This window comes from Triticum aestivum, chromosome 7B, assembly GCF_018294505.1.
Source record: "Triticum aestivum cultivar Chinese Spring chromosome 7B, IWGSC CS RefSeq v2.1, whole genome shotgun sequence".
Lineage (NCBI taxonomy): Eukaryota > Viridiplantae > Streptophyta > Magnoliopsida > Poales > Poaceae > Triticum > Triticum aestivum.
This window is the reverse complement of record NC_057813.1, coordinates 145,757,124-145,779,122: the sequence shown is the minus strand read 5'-3', so window position 1 is coordinate 145,779,122 and position 21,999 is coordinate 145,757,124. Positions and strand designations below refer to the sequence as shown.

General features: G+C 45.2%; 2 protein-coding genes across 2 annotated transcripts; both read left to right on the top strand.

The window, feature by feature from the left end:
• The first annotated feature begins 6,607 nt into the window (after positions 1-6,607).
• On the top strand, positions 6,608-11,583 carry LOC123157781 (nuclear transcription factor Y subunit B-6-like). The gene is made up of 2 exons (XM_044575982.1): positions 6,608-6,661; positions 9,883-11,583. Exons 1-2 carry the CDS (start codon positions 6,608-6,610, stop codon positions 10,483-10,485), a joined length of 657 nt encoding a protein of 218 aa, XP_044431917.1. The 3' UTR covers positions 10,486-11,583.
• On the top strand, positions 11,065-11,583 carry LOC123161501 (uncharacterized). Its single transcript, XM_044579327.1, has one exon. The coding sequence runs from the start codon at positions 11,065-11,067 to the stop codon at positions 11,368-11,370; it is 306 nt and encodes a 101-aa protein (XP_044435262.1). The 3' UTR covers positions 11,371-11,583.
• Positions 11,584-21,999: the final 10,416 nt, after the last annotated feature.

Below are 21,999 nucleotides of genomic sequence, written 5' to 3'. Positions count from 1 at the left end.
CAAACGTTTACCGCATAAAAGCTGTGTGTGATGGATAGCCTTTGCCACACAGATTCTTCTACGCATCGTGTGTGATGCATTCAATAATGCAAATGATAATTTTTTTAATATTGTGTGCGATGGGAACGCTATCACAAACGATTTAACCAGAAAAATTGTGTGTGATGTACCAACAAACGGAAACGTTTTCCTGGCAGCGACTGTGTGGGGTGTATATATGAACGAAAATATTTCGCGGGGACTGACTGTGTGGGATGTACTTACGACCAGAAATGATTTCACCTGTAGAATTGTATTTTTTAGCACTACTGTACGTATAACCATATTTGCTCGCTCGCCGGTCGCACACGACCCCATTTTTCCGAGCGTGTGTGCCAGGAGGGCATATCCCCGACGGTTTGTGAGTCATGTGGGAAGGACCCCCCTATCGCCCACACTCACTAGATGACGGTTCCAAATGCTGTCGCGGGAAGGGGTTAAAAACGGTTTAACCGACGTGTACCACTGATTACTATGTTTAAGTTTGCACTTATCTTCGTTGAAGTACCTCCATGAAAGATGATGTGATCACGTGAATTACCGAAGGAAGTGTGCATCAATCCATGCAAAGGTCGGTTTTTTACCCTTTTTTAAACATCAATTTGCCAAAATTTGAGCAGGCTAGCCCAAAGGAAATATATCTATGGGTTGAATCTCTTGATCTAATTCAACCATGGGTGTAGTGTTAGGAAAATACAACTTATATAGAGTATATAATCATAAATATCCATAGACCACTAGTAGAAAACAGTGCTTTGGTTCGGGCCTGGCCAGCCCATTAGTCCTGGTTCTTCACGAACCGGGACCCATGGGGGGCATTAGACCCGGTTCATGAGCCCAAGGGGCCGGCCGGGGCCTCGTGGGCATTGGTCCCGGTTCGTCTGGATCCATTTGTCCCGGTTCTAGGCACGAACCGGGACCAATGGGCCGTGCTCCTGGCCCACAGCCATTGGTACCGGTTTGTGCCTTGAACCGGTATAGAAGGGTGAATTTAGTCCCGGTTTTTGCAATGAACCGGGACAAATAATTTGCCTATATATGCCCATCGCCGCGACAGAGCACTCCACAGTGCTCTGTTTTTTCTGGCCGGCGAGGGGAGGGCATTTGGGTGCTCTAGCTCACCTTCTATGCACATGAGGTGTTCAATGAAATGCCCGAGCCACACTAGTTAAGCTTTCTCCTCTCGAAGCTCGACCTCAGAGCTCCATTTTCCCCGAGATTTGTCTAGATTTAGCGGTCCGTCATGCCCCGTCCCCGTTTTCACAGTCGTTGATCGCCCGCGCCAATCTCGTCGCTGGCACCACCGTGGCGAGCCTCTTGTTCTTATCTTCTTTATGATTTTCTAACTTTAGATAGATACTTGTTTGATTTTCTTACTTTAGATAGATACTTGTCTGATTTTCTTACTTTTGACACACATAATTATATATAATGCACGCAGATGAACCGGCAATGGATGTATGGTGACAGACACACCTCCGAGTACATTAAGGGCGTGCATAATTTTCTTGATGTGGCTGAGGTAAACAAGCAGAATGGTTTTATGTGTTGTCCATGCCCTAAATGTGGGAATACGAAGTCTTACTCTGACCGGAAAATCCTTCACACCCACCTGCTTTACAAGGATTTCATGCCACACTATAATGTTTGGACGAGGCACGGACAAATAGGGGTTATGATGGAAGACGACGAAGAAGAAGAGGACGATGCCAACTATGTGCCCCCTGAATACGGTGATGCTGCAACGGGGGGGGGGGAGCTACTGAAGATCAAGAGGAACCAGACGATGTGCCCGATGATGCTGCAACGGGGGAAGCTGCTGAAGATCAAGTGGAATTAGACGATATGCCCGATGATGATGATCTCCTCCGGGTCATTGTCGATTGAAGGACGCAATGCGAAGGTCAAAAGGAGAAGCTGAAGTTCGATCGCATGTTAGAGGATCACAAAAAAGGGTTGTACCCCAATTGCGAAGATGGCAACACAAAGATGGGTACCGTACTGGAATTGCTGCAGTGGAAGGCAGAGAATGCTGTGCCTGACAAAGGATTTGTGAAGCTACTGAAAATATTGAAGAAGAAGCTTCCAAAGGATAATGAATTGCCCGATAGTACGTACGCAGCAAAGAAGGTCGTATGCCCTCTAGGATTGGAGGTGCAGAAGATACATGCATGCCCTAATAACTACATCCTCTACCGCGGTGCGTACGAGGATTTGAACACATGCCCAGTATGCGGTGCATTGCGGTATAAGATCAGACGAGATGACCCTGGTGATGTTGACGGCAAGCCCCGCAGGAAGAGGGTTCCTCCGAAGGTGATGTGGTATGCTCCTATAATACCACGGTTGAAATGACTATTCGGAAACAAAGAGCATGCCAAGTTGATGCGATGGCACGTTGAGGACCGTAAGAAAGACGGGAAGTTGAGAGCACCCGCTGACGGGTCGTAGTGGAGAAAAATTGAGAGGGAGTACTGGGCTGAGTTTGCACGTGACCTAAGGAATGTATGGTTTGGTTTAAGCGCGGATGGCATTAATCCTTTCGGGGAGCAGAGCAGCAATCACAGCACCTGGCCTGTGACTCTATGTATGTATAACCTTCCTCCTTGGACGTGCATGAAGCAGAAGTTCATTATGATGCCAGTTCTCATCCAAGGCCCTAAGCAACCCAACAACGACATTGATGTGTACCTAAGGCTATTAGTTGAAGAACTTTTATAGCTGTGGAATGGAAACGGTGTACGTGTGTGGGATGAGCACAGACAGGAGGAATTTAACCTGCATGCTTTGCTTTTTGTAACCATCAACGATTGGCCCGCTCTCAGTAAACTTTCAGGACAGACAAACAAGGGATACCATGCATGCACGCACTATTTAGCTGACACCGAAAGTATATAACTGGACAAATGCAGGAAGAATGTGTACCTGGGCCATCGTCGATTTCTTCCGACCAACCATCAATGTCGAAAGAAAGGCAAGCATTTCAAAGGCGAGGCAGATCACCGGAAGAAGCCCGCCATGCGTAGCGGTGATCACGTACTTGCTATGGTCAATGATTTAGACGTAATCTTTGGAAAGGTTCCCGGCGGACTAGCTGTTTCGAGTGACACTGAGGGACACACACCCATGTGGAAGAAGAAATCTATATTTTGGGACCTACCCTACTGGAAAGACCTAGAGGTCCGCTCTTTGATCGACGTGATGCACGTGACGAAGAACCTTTGCGTGAACCTGCTAGGCTTCTTTGGCGTGTATGGGAAGACAAAAGATACAGCTGAGGCACGGGAGGACCTGCAACGTTTGCACGAAAAAGACGACATGCCTCCAAAGCATTATGAATGTCCTGCCAGCTATGCTCTTACCAAAGATGAGAAGGAAATCTTCTTTGAATGCCTGCTTAGTATGAAGGTCCCGACTGGCTTTTCATCAAATAAAAAGGGAATAATAAATATGCCAGAGAAAAATTTCCAGAACCTAAAGTCTCATGACTGCCACGTGATTATGACGCAACTGCTTCCGGTTACATTGAGGGGGCTTCTACCGGAAAATGTCCGATTAGACATTGTGAAGCTATGTGCATTCCTCAATGCAATCTCTCAGAAGGTGATCGATCTAGAAATCATACCAAGGCTAAGGAGTGATGCGGTGCAATGTATTGTCAGTTTCGAGCTAGTGTTCCCACCATCCTTCTTCAATATCATGACGCACATTCTAGTTCATCTAGTTGTCGTGATTGTCATTCTAGGCCCCGTATTTCTACACAATATGTACCCCTTTGAGAGGTTCATGGGAGTCCTAAAGAAATATGTCCGTAACCGCGCTAGGCCAGAAGGAAGCATCTCCATGGGCCATCAAACAGAGGATGTCATTGGGTTTTGTGTTGACTTCATTCCTGGCCTTAAAAAGATAGGTCTCTCTGAATCGCGGTATGGAGGAGACTGACTGGAAAAGGCACGCTTGGAGGGGACTCAATAATATGCAGGGACAGATATTCTTGGTCTCAAGCACACTACACAGTTCTACAAAACTCTACCTTGGTAACTCCGTATGTCGATGAACACAAGAACAGTCGCGCTACAAATACCCAGAGCAGTGCGACGACTGGATTACATGTGAACACATCAGGACTTTCAGCAATTGGTTGGAAACACGTCTCAAATGTGACAACACTATTTGTGATGAGATGTACTCGTTGTCCAGGGGACCATCTTCGACTGTATTGACTTACAAAGGATATGAGATAAATGAGAATACATTTTACACGATCGCCCAAGATCAAAAGAGCACAAACCAAAACAGCAGTGTCCGCTTTGATGCGGCAACCGAGAGGGGAAAGGACACATATTATGGTTACATAGTGGACATATGGGAACTTGATTACAGAGTAGATTTTAAGTTCCCTTTGTTTAAATGCAAATGGATCAATCTGTTAGGAGGCGGGGTACAGGTAGACCCATAGTACGGAATGACAACAGTGGATTTGAACAATCTTGGGTACATTAACGAACCGTTCGTCCTAGCCAATGATGTGGCACAGGTTATCTATGTGAAGGACGTGTCTACCAAACCGAGAAAAGAAAAGATAAGGAAGCGAATACATCATATGATGAGCCAAAGCACCACATAGTTCTTTCAGGAAAAAGGGGCATCGTGGGAGTGGAGGGCAAGACAGACATGTCTGAAGATTATGAAAAGTTTCATGAAATTCCTCACTTCAAAGTCAAGGCTAACCAAGCATCCTGATAAATGATGAAGAATATCCATGGTTACGGCGCAATAAGGAAAGGACACAAGCGAAGAAAAAGTGAATACTTTCTCCACAACTATTATGATGATACCATGCCAACTTTCAACCTTTTCGTAGCTCATTTGAAATGCCTGTTGTAACAGACAAGTTTCTGTATGAAATCCTCATACTTCGAATGAGATTGTCTGTTCTGTACATGAAGTGCATCCCGTTTTTGCCATAACCCCCTCAACTTTCTTGCACATGCTATGTGGGTGAAATGATGATACCATGCCAACTTTCAACATTTTCAGAGTTCATTTGAACTGCTTTTCAATTTCAGGGTCTTGTAGCTCAAAATAATCAATAAATGCATGAATAATAACAAATGAAGTCAGAAAGGGTTGAAAATTGATGATGTGGCTTTGAATGGTTCATTTTGAACACACGGAAAGTCAGGAGTTCAAATAAGTTTTAAAAAATGAAATCCCTTTGTAACAGACGAGTTTCCATATGAAATCCTGATACTTCGAAAGAGATTGTCCATTTTGTACACAAAGTGCATCTAGTTTTTTCCGTAACCCTCTCAACTTTCTTGCACATGCTATGTGGATGAAATGATGATACCATGCCAACTTTCAACCTTTTCAGAGTTCATTTGAACTGCTTTTCAATTCCAGGGTCTTAAAGCGCAAAATAATCAATAAATGCATGCAAAATAACAAATGAAGTCAGAAAGGGTTGAAAATTGATGATGTGGCTTTGAATGGTGCATTTTGAACACACAAAAAGCCAGGAGTTCAAATAAGTTAAAAAAATGAAATCCCTTTGTAACAGACGAGTTTCCATATGAAATCCTAATACTTCGAAAGAGATTGTCCGTTTTGTACACGAAGTGCATCAAGTTTTTGCCGTAACCCTCTATACTTTCTTGCACATGCTATGTGGATGAAATGATGATACCATGCCAACTTTCAACCTTTTCGGAGTTTATTTGAACTACTTTTCAATTTCAGGGTCCTATAGCTCAAAATAATCAGTAAATGCATGAAAAATAACAAATGAAGTCAGAAAGGGTTGAAAATTGATGATGTAAGTAGAAACCAAATAAAATAAAATAAACTTTAATAAAATATATAAGTAGAAAATAAATAAAATAAAATAAAATAAACTTTAATAACATAAATAAAATTTATGGACCTAAAATTACCAAAGTATTTTTTTGTTCAAAACATTATAAGCAAAAAGATTTTTTTTGAAATAAATCAAAAAACAATAGTAAATATTTTGTTGTAAGTAGAAACAAAATAAAATAAATAGAGCAAAAAAGAAAATAAAAAACTGGGAAAAATTTAAAAAAATGCGATCTACTAGGCCACCATGGCCTGAATACGACTAGAAACCCATCCATGGGCTAGGATTCAGGCCCGCATAAGGCCCAGCAGGCCCTCAGGCATAGCAGTGGGAGATTAGGCCCAGAGGCTTGCAGTTGAGAGGAGCTCAATGGAGCTGGCGGGGCAGGGCTTATAAACCGGTCCTGCCACTCCTCGGCTACTGAGGTGAGACTAAACATCCCACCGCACCACGACTTTGGCAACATGACATTGGTCCCTGTTGGTGCCACGAACCGGGACCAATGCACACCTTTTGTCCCGGTTCATTGCACTAACCGGTACCAACGCCCCCCCTCTTTAGTCCCGGTTGGTGCCACCAACCAGGACCAAAGTCCCTTTGGTCCCGGTTGGTGGTACCAACCGGGACCAAAGCCTTTGCTATATAAGCCAGCACTTAGGAAATTTTCAGATTTCCATCGCCAGTTGCCCCAACGCGCCAACCTCCTCGATGCTGCCAGGCTGCCCCGCCACCGTCGCCGTCGCCCGTGCCCACGCCGACACCGTCCGCCGCCCCCGAGCCCACGCCGACGCCATCCGCCGCCCACGCCGCCGCCCTCCGCCGCCCCCGAGCGCGCCCAGCCACGCCCCCATGCGCCACGACCCGCCCCCACTGTCGCCGCCGTGGATCGGAGATTAAGCATGCCCACATGAGCCCACCACACACACACCCTCCTGGTCCGTGGGTCCCCTATGTGCCTGCCTGGCCTATGTTGGAGCTCCCTTGAAGCGTCTAGACTTCATATTTCCGCTGTTTTTTCTAGATTTTTTCTGGTCCCAAAAAATTGATTTTCATGGAAACTCCAAAAACAACAAATGGGACTAAGAAATTTGTGTCAAAACTGTACCAAAATGATATAAATATAGCATGAAATAAGAAAAAAAATATAAATACGTTTGAGACATATCTGTTGCCTACTCACCATTTTCTCAAAAATAGTTTGAAGCACAAGAAAAAAATGAACTTTTTTAAAAATCTACACAAGCTTATCTCTTAACAGGCTAAGCTAACTTCACGTTCCAACCAGTGGTGGCTCCAGGAATTTGCAACTGGGTATTCATGTGTATTCATTTTGCCAAAATCATTGCAGTTTTTTGAAAATTGTCACTCTTTTGCCACTCTCAAAAATCTTGGGTATTCACATGAAGACCCAAGAATACCCCTAGCGCCGCCCTTGGTTCCAACGCGCCCAAAATATTGGGTATTCATCCGTTATGGCATAGCGGCGATGTATGGGGAAAGGAAGATGTGGAATCTTGTGTTGAAGGCTAATGTGCCATAGAAATTTGAGTCTTTGATTGGCGAGCGGTGTCGAACAGTCTCATTGTCATGTCTCATTGTACATGTTAATAGAAAGAAGCATTGGCAAAACACTTGTGGGGTGTGTTTCCTATGTGATTCTGCCGAAGAGTATTTTTTCATGTGATAGTAACTTGTATGAAGGTGTGCACTTTACACTTGGGTCTCTAAAACATTTGGAATTTCCCCTGTGAGGATGTTTTCATGAATCCAAGTGTGGATTAGTTGTTGGTCTTACTGGACAGAGTTGATTCTTCCACCCATTCCAAGATTTTATTTCTATTCTCGAGGGCCTGGCCTTAAGGAATGATGTGATTTTTGGAGAGGAAATGCGTCTATCATGGCATCCGTTAATATTTTTGACAACTATTGGTCTTTTTTTCTTTGAGTTTTACTATGTCTTCTTTGGTACTTGAAGTTAAAGACAAATCACTGGTGTTCCATAGCAACTTTGTGACAAACCAACTTCTAGAAGTCTGTTGTGGGAGCCACTTTCGATCGATTGTTGCACTGAGTTAAATGTGGATGCTAGGTTTGTTGCTCAAAATGTTCAGTTGGCTAGCCCGGGAGTTATGGCAAGAGGCTCTGAGGGCAAGATCTTGGTTTCAACAAGGATTTTATGCATGTTTGCTCCAGTGCAGAAGAGTTTGAGTTGGGTCTATGCCTAGTGGGACTTTACATCGTTCTCACTTTGGACCATCCTATTACCCCGAAAATTGATTACATGTTTGGTCATTGGAATTTTTTTCTAATCACTCTTTGAGCGGATCCACTTTGGTTTGGTTTAAAGATATAGGTGCTTGGAATCTCTTGACTACTACTGAATTTCAATCCAACCAAAGTCAAGAGAGAGGCTACCAAAGTGGCTCATGGGATTGACAAGTTCTGGCAATGTGCATTAAGTGATAGGAGACATTCCCATCAACTGCGTAGGCGTCTGTCGAGACTTCGTTAATCTCAAGATGATGTGCCGGCTCGGTATCTCGGAGGTCCTCATAGGGTAAGGTGTCCGTGCGTGTGTGTGTTCATAGGGGTGAGTGTATGTGCGTATGTATGAAGCGTCTGTATTGTGTCCACAAAAATCATTAAGTAATATATTGGGTTTTTTCTAAAAAAGAACTTGAGGTCCTAAAAACTATGTAATCAAACTGTGGTAAAGTAGAATTTTCTCTTCTTTTTTTGTTTGCACGGAAATGATGTAGAAGCCATTAAATTTGTCATTAAGTTGTTTCACAATATAAATTTGTTGTGTCAACATCTTGGAGACGACAATAAAATATGTGAAGATCTTTTTCACAAAAGAATGTGTTCCTTATCATTTTGGCATGCACCTACCCATATTTTGTTCAGGCTCCGCGGTGTGTGAGATCGCTCATACTACTCGTTTCCATTTGACTCAGGAGCAATCCAATCATAATTCATAGGTATTCAGCTAAATATCAAAATATATTGGTAAACAAACGTTAATATGTTAATATCACCTTGTCTCGTTGGCACGATATAATTAAGAAGAAAAAATCAAAATAGGGGGTTGCAGTAGCTTAGTAAGTTGTTTATTATGCATGGAAGTAAGAGGTCTTGGTTTAATTCAGTATCTCCTCCTAGCATTTTATTTCAGCTTATTTTGTAACTTCTTTTCTTGTACTTTTCTCTTTGTATTGTTTCTTTTTTTTCTCTTTCACTTTTATTATATATTTTTGAGATTACTACACACATCTCTACAGAATATTCATTTGATTCATTCTCTTTCTTCCTTGCAATTTAATAGATTGTATTACAGATTCAATCTCTTTCGTGCTTGTAATTTCATAGGTTTTCTTATCCATTTTCAAAATCCTGTGCCGCCATTGATTTGATTGTCATTACGTTGCAGCTTTGTTGCCCTGTGTTTAGGGCATGTACAACGCATTGCCCCAACTAGCTGCCCCGCAGGCCACATAGGCTCGGGTGTCAGGGACGGTGGGTTCGCACCATGTCAGAGTCGCCTGCAGAAGAGGCCGCTGCTTGACCGCGAAAAGCATGAGGGAAAGGAAACAGAAAGGGAAGCCTTACTTGTTGCGTGAGTGGATGAACACGGATAATCACATGGAGCGATTGCTTCACCGGTACAATCCTATGTGGAGGGGATGAGACCAACATTTGCTATAGCCTCCGTAGCTCATGCCCTTAATTAATGTCCCATTTCAGTTTCAAAATGACCTTTCTACAGGTCATGAGAAAAGAAAAAGAAAAACTACGGCCCTGACCACCAACGGGTGTAATCACATTTATACATATGTTTATCGTTTTCCTCTGTTTTGTAGCCTCATGCATGAGTACATGTCTTTGCCCGAACCACTCAATGGACACTTGTCGTTTGATCTGTAACACAAAGGACAGCTAAGCCAGCACCTAATACCTATCTCTGCCTATTTAACACACTGAAGCAACTCGATCGGAAGCACAGCACTTACAAACTCAATCAGCAAAGCCCTAAAGCCAAGTGCGAGTGCGACTACCTGCATTGCACCTTGGCTAGCCCTAGACATGGAGAAGTGGAGAACGACGGCGTCCCCAACGGACCAACGGCGCCGGCGCCTACCCAGGTGACGCCAGTGGTGCGGGAGCAGGACCGGCTGATGCCAATCGCGAACGTGATCCGCATCATGCGCCGCGCGCTCCCTGCCCACGCCAAGATCTCCGACGACGCCAAGGAGGCAATTCAGGAATGCGTGTCGGAGTTCATCAGCTTCGTCACCGGCGAGGCCAACGAACGGTGCCGCATGCAGCACCGCAAGACCGTCAACGCCGAAGACATCGTGTGGGCCCTAAACCGCCTCGGCTTCGACGACTACGTCGTCCCCCTCAGCATCTTCTTGCACCGCATGCGCGACCCCGAGGCGGGGACAGGTGGTGCCGCTGCAGGCGACAGCCGCGCCGTGACGAGTGCGCCTCCCCGCGCGGCCCCGCCCGTGATCCACGCCGTGCCGCTCCAGGCTCAGCGCCCGATGTACGCGCCTCCGGTGTTAGTACTAATCTTGTGCATGTAGTTAGTTGGTTAGTGGATTGACTGGCGGGGTCATGCGTGTATGCGTTAGATGGATAAGTAGATGTGTGTGTGGCGTAGTGGTCACGGTAGCTAGGCTATTAGGAGTGGCCGGTGGAGCTGGCCGCGTTGCTCGCATGGCGCGCGTCGTGCGCATGGCCGGTTCGCCCGCTGCATGCAGCGGAGGGCTAGCTACGAGGAAACGTAAGGGCTGCGTCGCTGGGCGTCTACAAAGCCACGGCTGCCAGTGTGTATTTTTGGTGAGCTGAGCACGTGCTCAGGAAGAGAAAAAAGGATGCCGTTCGAGCGGCGGGTGGCGTATGTGCGCCTGAAAAACACTTGGGTCTCTGTCCTTCTTCCTTCTCCTTCCTTCTTCTTCCTCTGGTGATCTAGTTCAGAGAGAGAGAAAGGTGCAGCGAGAGCGAGAGCGAGAGCAAGGGCATAGCCACGGCAACAACACCCGGCTCCGGTGCAGGTTCAGAATCAGATGCAGCGGCCCGTGTAAGCTCCCCCGACTCCGGTGCAGGTTCAGAATCAGGTGCAGCGGCCCGTGTACGCTCCCCCGGCTCCGGTGCAGGTTCAGATGCAGCGGGGCATCTATGGGCCCTGGGCTCCAGTGCACGGGTACGCCGTCGGAATGGCGCCCGTGCGGGCCAACGTCGGCAGGCAGTACCAGGTGTTCGGCGGAGAGCGTTTCATGGCCCAGCAATACTACGGGTACGGGTACAAGGAAGGAGCGTACGGCGCAGGTAGCAGCAACGGAGGAGCCGCCATTGGCGACGAGGAGAGCTCGTCCAACAGCGTGCCGGCGCCGGGGGATGGCACGGGGGAGCCAGAGCCAGAGCCAGCAGCAGAAGAATCGCAGGACAAGCCCGTCCAATCTGGCTAGCCGCGTGGGCGGCGCGCGTTAGCTTCTGCGTCCTGTGTACTGTAATAATTTGCCGTGTCGATCCGGCCATGGTTTGTGTGTGCGTAGTGCTTACCTAATGTGGGCTTGTCCTCTAGTAATTCATGTACTGCTTATCTAATGTGGGCTTGTCCTCTAGTAATTCATGTACTCTTTGCAATTGAAGTTATCGTCGCTTAATTTGGTTTTGCTTAATTTGGCTACTCGTAATCCATGATCGGGTGAAAAACCGCATTTGTTTTCATAAGGGTTTCCGACTTCTGCATCATTGTGATGCACATTGTAGTACATAATATTTTGGGTTGCAAATTAGACCTTCGTATGATGTCACCAACATGTCATATTCACGGATCATACGATTTCTCACGCTTAAACAGAAGTCATACTCTCAATATCTCTCTATATCTATCTATCTCTATCTCTCGCTCCGTCGCCACATGTATATACATATGTGCGTCGGTTAGCAAAGTGCTCATGAATGAGTTTGGAGCGGCATACGTACTTCGTAGCCTTTGGCCGGTGGTGACATCTTGTGCGCATAGCTGGAAAGGGAAGTGTTTGACGTTGGTGTACTGATGGGGCGCATGCCGCGGGCTGGCGTGGAGCGGTGGAAAGGGCATCATCGTGCAGCATGATCGATAAACTTGCGCCAACTTCTCTCTCAGACGAACCGCACGTGCATACAGGGGAAAAAACGCATCAACGTGTGCCGTGGCCAGCAATACTACTGGTACGGGTACGAGGAAGGAGCATCGGCGCAGGTAGGAGGAGCCGTCCAATGGCGTGCCTGTGGCGAATGTAGGCACGGGGGAGCCGGAGCCAAAGCCAGCCGCAGAAGAATCGCAGGACAAGATCATCCAATATGTCCAGCCGCGTGGGTGGCGCGCGTTAGTTTCTACGTCATGTGTGCTGTAATAATTTGCCGTGTCGATCCAGCCATGGTTTGTGTGTGCGTACTGCTTACCTAAGGCTGGTTGTAATGGTAGTATCATAGCTAGTATCATGCATGTCAACTAGGCAATTTTGATGAGGTGTCATAGCATTAAATGAAGAAAGAGAGGGTGTAGTATCATATCATGATACCGTATCATATTAAATGCTATGCTACTTTGTGTCATGCATGGCAATAAATAGAGTACTACATGATACTAATATATGATACTATGCATTAGGGAGGTAGTATCATACACTAGTATCATATACATGATATTAGTATATGATACTCCCCATTACAACCAGCCTAATGTGGGCTCGTTGTCTAGTAATTAATGTACTCTTTGCTGTTGAAGTTATCGTCGCTTAATTTGATTTCCCTTACTTTGGCTACTCGTAGTTGATGATCAGGTGAAGAACTGCATTTTTTCTCAGGGGGTTTCCGACTTGCATAATTACGACATACTCCCTCCGTCCCATAATATAAGACGTTATTACATCTAATAATTAAGTATGAGACATAATGCGGTACACAATATTTTGCGTTGCAAATTGAAGCTTCTTATAAAGTCATGAAGATGTCAGGTTCACGGGTCATAGGGTCTCTCACGCTCAAACAAAAGTCATACTCTCTCTATCTCTATCTATCTATCTATCTATCTATCTATCTATCTAGCCACATGTAAGTGTGTATGTGTGTAGGTTAGCAAAGTGGTCATGAATGAGTTTGGAGCGATGTACGTACCTCGAAGCCTTTGGCCTGCGATGACATCTTGCGCCTGTAGCTGGAAAGGAAACTGCCTGGCATTGGTGCACTGATGGGGCGCGCGCCCCAGGCTGGCGTGGAGCAGTGGAAAGAACATCATCGCGTGCGGCGTGATCGATAGACTTCCGTGAACTTCCCTCTCAGCAACCCGCACGTGCATACGCAGAAAAAACGTAGTAACGTGTGCCTCGCAGTGACAGTTGTGCAGCTAGCAGCCAATGTGGTTTGCCGTTGTAGCTCCCGTCGCCCACCGTCATAGCATCACCGGTGCTCTTGCATCATCCGCCGCCCCGTTTGCAGCATCCAATGACCGTCGTCGCAGCATCACAATCCTCCATGGCCATCGTTTGTCGTCACACCATCCACCACCCGGCATAGCAGCATCACTGTCCTCGCCATGGCAGCCGTCCATCGTCCCACTGTTTACCATTGGGCCTTGTGGCATACAAGGCAAGTCACCATAGCAACACCGTCCTTGCCTCCAGAACAGACATCGATCGCCTCCTACCGCTCGCAACAGTCACCTCACGGTTGCACATCATTGTCGTCGATCGCAACATCGACAGTCGCCCTCGTATAACCGACGACCGTTGCTTGTAGCCTATCCCGACGCCACTCAAAGGGCACCTATCCGTGCTCAAAAGATGCAACAGTGCAACCCGAATCATCGCATGACCACCAGCCGAAGCTTCAGCTGGTCAGCCTAGCAACAACGACCTCAGGCCATGAAGCAGGTTGTCTTGCAATAGATAGGGACAACGGTGACTAGCGCTCGTAATGTGCGCACCTGAGAGAGAGAGAGAGAGAGAGAGAGAGGTGGGGAGGAGAGGAACCTAATTCTGGACGAGTTTGGGGGTGAAGAAGGGGACAATTCGCTCGCAAACTGTTGTAGCAGCCATGCGGGGGCATGGCGTAGCACCGAAAGCAGTGAATGAAGGACAGTCCGGGGAGTGAGTGGCTCGAGGGTTGGCAACTGGTAAAAGTCAAGAGCTGGACGAAGAGAGAGAGAGAGACGGAGATACGGGGAGAGAGAGGAAAAGGCAAGAAATTTACCCAAGGTGTGTGTGGTACGGGTAGGGACACATGATTGCGTGGGCGTGGGCAGGGACCAACGTAAGGATGGATCGTTCGCTCCATTATAAACATTTACCCAAAAAGAAAGCACTCCTAGTTCCCTTGATGTAATGATATACAAACTCTGGATGCTCGGTACTAACTTGTCAAATGTACTATAGAGTGAACGTGTGCTCGCTATCTTAGTAGCGTGACGTGTCATGCGTGCACCAAGAACATGTGGAATGCCTCACTCGTGTGACACGCCCTGCATGAGCATGCATCCCCCCTTCCATACACCAGTCGAGCACCAAGCCAAGTCACGATTTAGGTGGGTGAAAAATCCACTCCGTCTATGTAGGTAACAGATTTTTCCACATATGCGGATCCTAAATTCTCCCTTATGTCACCCCCTACTTTTCATGCTCACTTCCATACCTTCCTAAAGATAAGATGCAAGAACCCTTCGACTAGTTCTTCCCTCCCCGACCCCATCTAGAAACCAAAATCACCGGAGTACAAAAATATGATGCCGTCAGTAATGTACGAAAAGTTGCCAAGTGTTATGAGCATATGCTACCATCTAGATGGTGTGATAAATTACCATCCTAGAAAACAAATGTATCCAACAAAAAACATGGGCCTGGTTTCCCATTGCAAGAGCAGAAATATATCTCGAGACCAAATGCATAAGTTACCATGTTCCGCCATGTAGAATTACAATATGTCATAATAAAAGTAGCAACAAAATATGGGTGGATCTACTACATAGTACATTTTTTCTTAGTTGTGGTATGATAGATGATTAAATTACCAAATTTTCATGCACAACACTTGCCAAAATATGCAGTTTACCATATCCTGTCATGTTGATTTAAGTTGCCATGTTTGCTTAGCTACCCAAAACTTAGCAAGTTAGCAGAAAATGGCACTAGTTAGAGCATCTCTAGCAGACCTCGTATACCGCCGACCTGCAAAACTCGTTTACAATTCGCGGAAAAATGGTTTTCTGGGCCAGCATGAACGCTGGCCGAGCAGACCCCGCATAGTGGAACTATAAAACAGAATATTTGCGGATATTCCATTTACAGTTCCGCCTATGTGCGGTCTGCTCGGTTGGCACCCGTGCCGTCCCTAAATAAGATGGGTTTTTATCTGAATTTGACACATATGCCACATATTCAAAATTATTAATTCAATATAAGAGAAAATGTCAACATTACAATACAACAATCATTCAAATTACAATAATTATTGAACAAACTAAATAATTCAATAAAAAAATTGTCCTGAATACAAATCACACATGAATTAAATGCCAAAATGGAATGTGTTACTACCCAGCTCTTTGCCAATGGTGCTCAATGAGATCCTCCTAAACCTGAAAGTAGGTGTTTGCATTATCAATCTCCTGGTAGGTCTGAAGAAATGCTCTAATGCGGTTAGGGTCTCTAGCTTGTTTGACACGGCTACCCACATTGTCGTAGAAGAACTCCATGTTCATGCCTCTCTCATCTTCGAGAATCATATTGTGAAGAATAACATAGCATGTCATGATGTTTTTCAAGGACCACTTGTCCCAAAAACAAGAAGGACCACGAACAATGGCAAACCTAGATTGCAAAACCCCGAATGCTCTTTCAATATCTTTTCGGGCTGCCTCATGTACCCTTGCAAATTCACATTGTTTCCTCATTTTGGGGTCTTTGATCCTCTTGACAAATGTGCACCAAGAAGGGTAGATACCATCTGCAAGATAGTACCCCTTTGTGTATTCATGCCCATTGATAGTGTAGTTGCAAGAAGGAGCATCACCACTAGCAAGCCTAGCAAACAAATGAAACCGTTGCAACACATTGATATCATTGAGAGTACATGATATACGAAGAAATCAATGCCAGAGCCATATATTCTCGGATGCTACGTACGGCCTCTAGCACAATTGTTGCATCACGAGACTTGCCACAATACGTTCCCTGCCTCGCCTTCGGGCAGTTTTTCCAAGTGCAATGCATAAAATCAATGCTTCCTAGAATGCGAGGCCAACCTTTTCTCTCACTTGCTGCCATCAAATTTTTTGTGTCTTCCTCGTTGGGTGCCTGAAGATATTCAGGACAAAAGACACGGATGATCACTTTGGTAAACGTACGCACTGACTCAATTGTAGTATCTTCACCAATGCGAACATACTCATCGACATAGTCAGCCGGAATGCCGTATGCAATTACCCACATAGCTGCCGCGATTTTTTGATATGCACTAAATCCCTTCAAGCCTACGGCATTTCTTCTTTGAGTAATATACCGACAATTGGCCTCGCAAGCTTGCACTATTTTTACAAAGAGGGATGGGCGCATTCGGTACCTTCTGCAAAAGATGTGTGGCGGATATGTTGGATTGTCCGTGAAGTAGTCTTGCATCAACATCTCGTTCCTGAGATGGCGATTTCATGGAATGCAAAGACGACCGACGGTCGATCCTCGCTGTCTCTTTCCTTTCTCATCTCCGTGCTCCTTCATGGCGAGGGCCATCACCAACATCTGCTACCGATGGTTCTCAAGCAGCATCTCCACATTGAGTCATCCGAATCGGACGAATCCTCGAGCAAAAACCTCTCGTGAGGGCTCTATTCTATCTAAATTCACAAATACGAACATTGCATGAACCAACTATGCAGAGCGCATCGCAAAGCACAAGCACAAGTACTCACCGGTGGCTCGGGGGGGGGGGGGGGTGGCACTGTGGTGGTGGATCCCGGGGTGGCGTCAGCGACTAGTGGCGGGTCAGCTCGGTAGATCCGGGGAACCGGTGAAGCGGCTAGGTGGAACAGGACGAGGGATGTTGGGGAACGTTGCATTAAAAACAAAAAATTTCTACACACACGCAAGAACTATCCATGGAGATGCATAGCTACGAGAGGGGAGAGCATCACATACCCTTGTAGATCGCTAAGTGGAAGCGCTTATCACGCGGTTGATGTAGTCATACTCTTCGTGATAGAACCACGATCCAACCGATCTAGTGCCGAACAAATGACACCTCCGAGTTTATCACACGTGCGGCTCGATAACGTCTCCTCCTTCTTGATCCAGCAAGTGGGAGAGGAGAATTAGATGGGATCACAACCAACACGACTGTGTGGTGGTGATGGTGATGGGGGAGCACCGATAACGATTCGCTAAGCGTTGTCGGGACGAGGCAGTGGAACTATGTAGTAACGGGAGAGAGAGGGGCACCAAGGTCTTGGTATCTTCTCTTGGGGCACTCGTCCCCTCTATATATAGGTGGAGGGGCATGGGAAACAGCCCCTCCAACCCCTAGGGTGCAGCTAAGGGGGAGATGACTTGGACTCCAAAGTCCAATCCTATTCCTATGAGGACTCCTTCTTTTTTGCATTCCCTAGCCACATGGGCTTTTGAGGACTTAGTGCGCCTAGCCCAATACGGCCAGGGAGCCTCCCCATAGCCCATGCTAGCCCTTGGGTCATGCTGAACCCACTTGTGGACTTTCGGATCCCTCAAGAATCATCCAGACCCTTCTGGAAGCTTCCCGATACAATACCAAAAAAGCTGCACCTTTTTCCTGAACCCAAAATATGACTGCCCATATACAAATCTTTACCTCTCGACCATTCTGAGACTCCTCATGACGTTCGGGATCTCATCCAGGACTCCGAACAACATCTGGATACCACTCATTAAATATCCCAATACTACTCTAGCGTCAACAAACGTTAAGCGCGCAACCCTACGGGTTCGGGAATTATGTAGTCATGACCGAGACACCTCTCCGGTCAATAACCAATAGAGGACCTGGATGACCATATTGATTCCTACATATTCCATGAAGATATTTTATTGGTTGAACCTTTATGACAACATACATAATTCCCTTCGTCCGTTGGTATGTTACTTGCCTGAGATTTGATCGTCGGTATCTTCATACTAAGTTCAATCTCGTTACCGACAAGGCTCTTTACTCGTTCCGTAATACATCATCTCGTAACTAACTCCTTAGTAACTTTGCTTGAAAGCTTTGTGTGAAGTTGTATTATCGAGAGGGGCCAGAGACACCTCTCCATCATACAGAGTGACAAATCCCATTATCGATTCACGCCAACAAAACAAACACCTTCGGAGATACATGTAGAGCATCTTTATGATCACCCAGTTACTGACGTTTGATAGCACAGAAGGTATTCCTCCGGTATTCGAGAGTTGCATGATCTCATGGTTGAAGGAACATGTATTTGACATTCAAGAAAGCAGTAGCAATAAACTGAATGATCATATGCTAAGCTAACAGATGGGTCTTGTCCATAACATCATTCTCCTAATTATGTGATCCCCTTATCAAATGACAACACATTTCTATGGTCAGGAAGCCTTAACCATCTTTGATCAACGAGCTAGTCTAGTAGAGGCTTACTAGGGACACGGTATTTGTTTATGTATCTCCACATGTATTTAAGTTTTCGATCAATACAATTCTAGCATGAATAATAAACCTTTACATGAATATGGAAATATAAAATACCAACTTTATTATTGCCTCTAGGGCATATTTCCTTCAGTCCCCCACTTGCACTAAAGTCAATAATCTAGTTCACATCGCCATGTGATTAACATCCATAGTTCACATCGCCTTGTGATTAACACCCGAAGAGTACTAAGGTGTGATCATGTTTTGCTTGTGAGAGAAGTTTAGTCAACGGGTCTGTTACATTCAGATCTATATGTATTTTGCAAATTTCTATTTCTACAATGCTCTGCATGGAGCTACTCTAGCTAATTGCTCCCACTTTCAATATGTATCCTGAATGAGACTAAGAGTCATCCAAATCGGTGTCAAAGCTTGCATCGACGTAACCCTTTACGACGAACTCTTTATCACCTCCATAACCGAGAAACATTTCCTTAGTCCTCTTAGGTAACTAAGGATAATTTTGACCACTGTCCAGTGATCCACTCCTATACCACTATCGTACCCCCTTGCCAAACTCATGGCAAGGCACAGAACAGGTCTGGTATAGAGCATGTCATACTTTATAGAACCTACGGCTGAGGCATAGGGAATGACTTTCATTCTCTCCCTATCTTTTGAAGTGGTCTTGTTTTGAGTCTTACTCAACTTCACACCTTGCAACACAGGCAAGAACCCTTTCTTAGACTGATCCATTTTGAACTTCTTCAAAACTTTGCCAAGGTATGTGCTTTGTGAAAGTCCTGTTAAGCGTCTCGATCCATCCCTATAGATCTTGATGCCCAATATGTAACTAGCTTCACCGAGGTCTTTCATTGAAAAGCTCTTATTCAAGTATCCTTTTATGCCATCCAGAAATTCTATATCATTTCCAATCAACAATATGTCATCCACATATAATATAAAAAATTATACAGAGCTCCCACTCACTTTCTTGCAAATACAGGCTTCACCATAAGTCTGTATAAAACCATATGCTTTGATCACCTCATAAAAGCGTATATTCCAACTTCGAGATGCTTCCACCAGTCAATAGATGGATATGTGGAGCTTGCACACTTTGTTAGCACCTTTAGGATCGACAAAAACTTTCGGTTGCATCATATATAACTTTTCCTCAATAAACCCCTTAAGGCCTTGTTCGGTTCCATGAAAAATGAGAGGGATTGACAGGGATTGGCAGGGATTAAATCCCATCTAGTTCAAATTTTCCCCAAATCCCCTCCATTCCACTCCAATCCACTTGAGGAGTGGCTTAATCGAACAAGGCCTAAGGAATGCATGTTTTTTGACATCCATTTGCCAAATTTCATAATCATAAAATGCGGCAATTGCTAACATGATTCGGATAGACTTAAGCATCACTACGGGTGAGAAAGTCTCATCATAGTCAACCCCTTGAACTTGTCAAAAACTTTTGCGACAAGTCGAGCTTTGTAGATAGTTACATTACCACCAGCGTTAGTCTTCTTCTTGAAGATCCATTTATTTTCTATGGCTTGCAAATCATTGGGCAAGTCCACCAAAGTCCACACTTTGTTCTCGTACATGGATCCTATCTCATATTTCATGGCCAAAAGCCATCTGTCAGAATCTGGGCTCATCATAGTTTCTTCATAGTTTGTAGGTTCGCCTTGGTCTAGTAACATGACTTCTAGGACAGGATTACCATACCACTCTAGCGCGGATCGTGCTCTGGTTGACCTACGAAGTTCAGTAGTACCTTGATCTGAAGTTTTATGATCATCATCATTAAATTCCTCTCTAGTTGGTGTAGGCATCACGGGAAAGCCTTCCAGTGATGTGCTACTTTCCAGTTCGAGAGAAGGTACAATTACCTCATCAAGTTCTACTTTCCTGCCACTCCTTTTGAGAGAAACTTCTCTCCTTCTCTAGAAAGGACCCATTCTTAGCAACAAAGATCTTTCCTTCGGATCTATGGTAGAAGGTGTACGCAATAGTTTTTTAGGGTATCCTATGAAGACGCGCTTCTTCGATTTGGGTTCGAGCTTATCTTTCTGAAGCCTTTTGACATAAGCATCGCATCCCCAAACTGACAACTTAGGTTTCTTGCCAAACCACATTTTATATGGTGTGGTCTCAAGGATTTAGACGGTGCCATATTTAACATAAATACAGCTGTCTCTAATGCATAACCCCAAAACAATAGTGGTAAATCGGTAAGAGACATCATAGAACGCACCATATCTAATAAAGTACGGTGATGACATTCGGACACACCATTACGTTGTGGTGTCCCGAAGGAAATATGCCCTAGAGGCAATAATAAAGTTGTTATTTTATATTTCCTTATTCATGATAAATGTTTATTTTTCATGCTAGAATTGTATCAATCGGAAACCTAAATACATGTGTGAATACATAAACAAATGCCGTGTCCCTAGTAAGCCTCTACTAGACTAGCTCATTGATCAAAGATGGTTAAGGTTTCCTAACCATGGACATGAGTTGTCATTCGATAACGGGATCACATCATTAGGAGAATGATTTGATGAACAAGACCCATCCATTAGCTTAGCATAATGATCGTTCAGTTCTATTCCTATTGCTTTCTTCATGTCAAATACATATTCCTTCGACTATGAGATTATGCAACTCCCGGATACCGGAGGAATGCCTTGTGTTCTATCAAACGTCACAACGTAACTGGGTGATTATAAAGATGCTCTACTGGTATCTCCGAAGGTGTCTATTGAGTTCGCATAGATCAAGATTATGATTTGTCACTCCGATTGTCGGAGAGGTATCGCTAGGCCCTCTCGGTAATACACATCATAAGCTTGCAAGCAAACGACTAAGGAGTTAGTCATGAGGTGATGTATTATGGAACAAGCAAAGAAACTTGTCGGTAACGAGATTGAACTAGGTATGAATATACCGGCGATCGAATCTCCGACAAGTAACATACCGATGCACAAAGGGAATTACGTATGTTGTCATAATGATTCGACCAATAAAGATCTTCGTAGAATATGTAGGAGCCAATATGAGCATCCAGGTTCTGCTATTGGTTATTGACCAGAGAGGTGTCTCGGTCATGTCTACATAGTGCTCGAACCCGTAGGGTCCGCACGCTTAACGTTTGATGACGATATAGTATTATGTGAGGTATGTGATTTGGTGACCAAATGTTGTTTGGAGTCCTGGATGAGATCACGGACATGACGAGAAGTCTCGAAATGCTCGAGAGGAAAAATTGACATATAGGACGATGGTATTCGGACACGGAAGAGTTCCAGAGGGTACCGGGGACATATCGGGTCACCGGAAGGGGTTCCGGGCACCCCCGGCAAAAGATATGGGCGTTATGGGCCAAGAGGGGAAACGCACCAGCCACAAGGGCTGGTGCACCCTCA

Bases quoted from the DNA above. Each gene is read 5' to 3' on its own strand.
- LOC123157781 (XM_044575982.1), top strand. From the start codon at position 6,608: ATGCTGCCAGGCTGCCCCGCCACCGTCGCCGTCGCCCGTGCCCACGCC. The intron at 6,662-9,882 runs GTCCGCCGCCCC...AACACACTGAAG, and splicing joins CCCGTGCCCACGCCGACACC to CAACTCGATCGGAAGCACAG.
- LOC123161501 (XM_044579327.1), top strand. From the start codon at position 11,065: ATGCAGCGGGGCATCTATGGGCCCTGGGCTCCAGTGCACGGGTACGCC.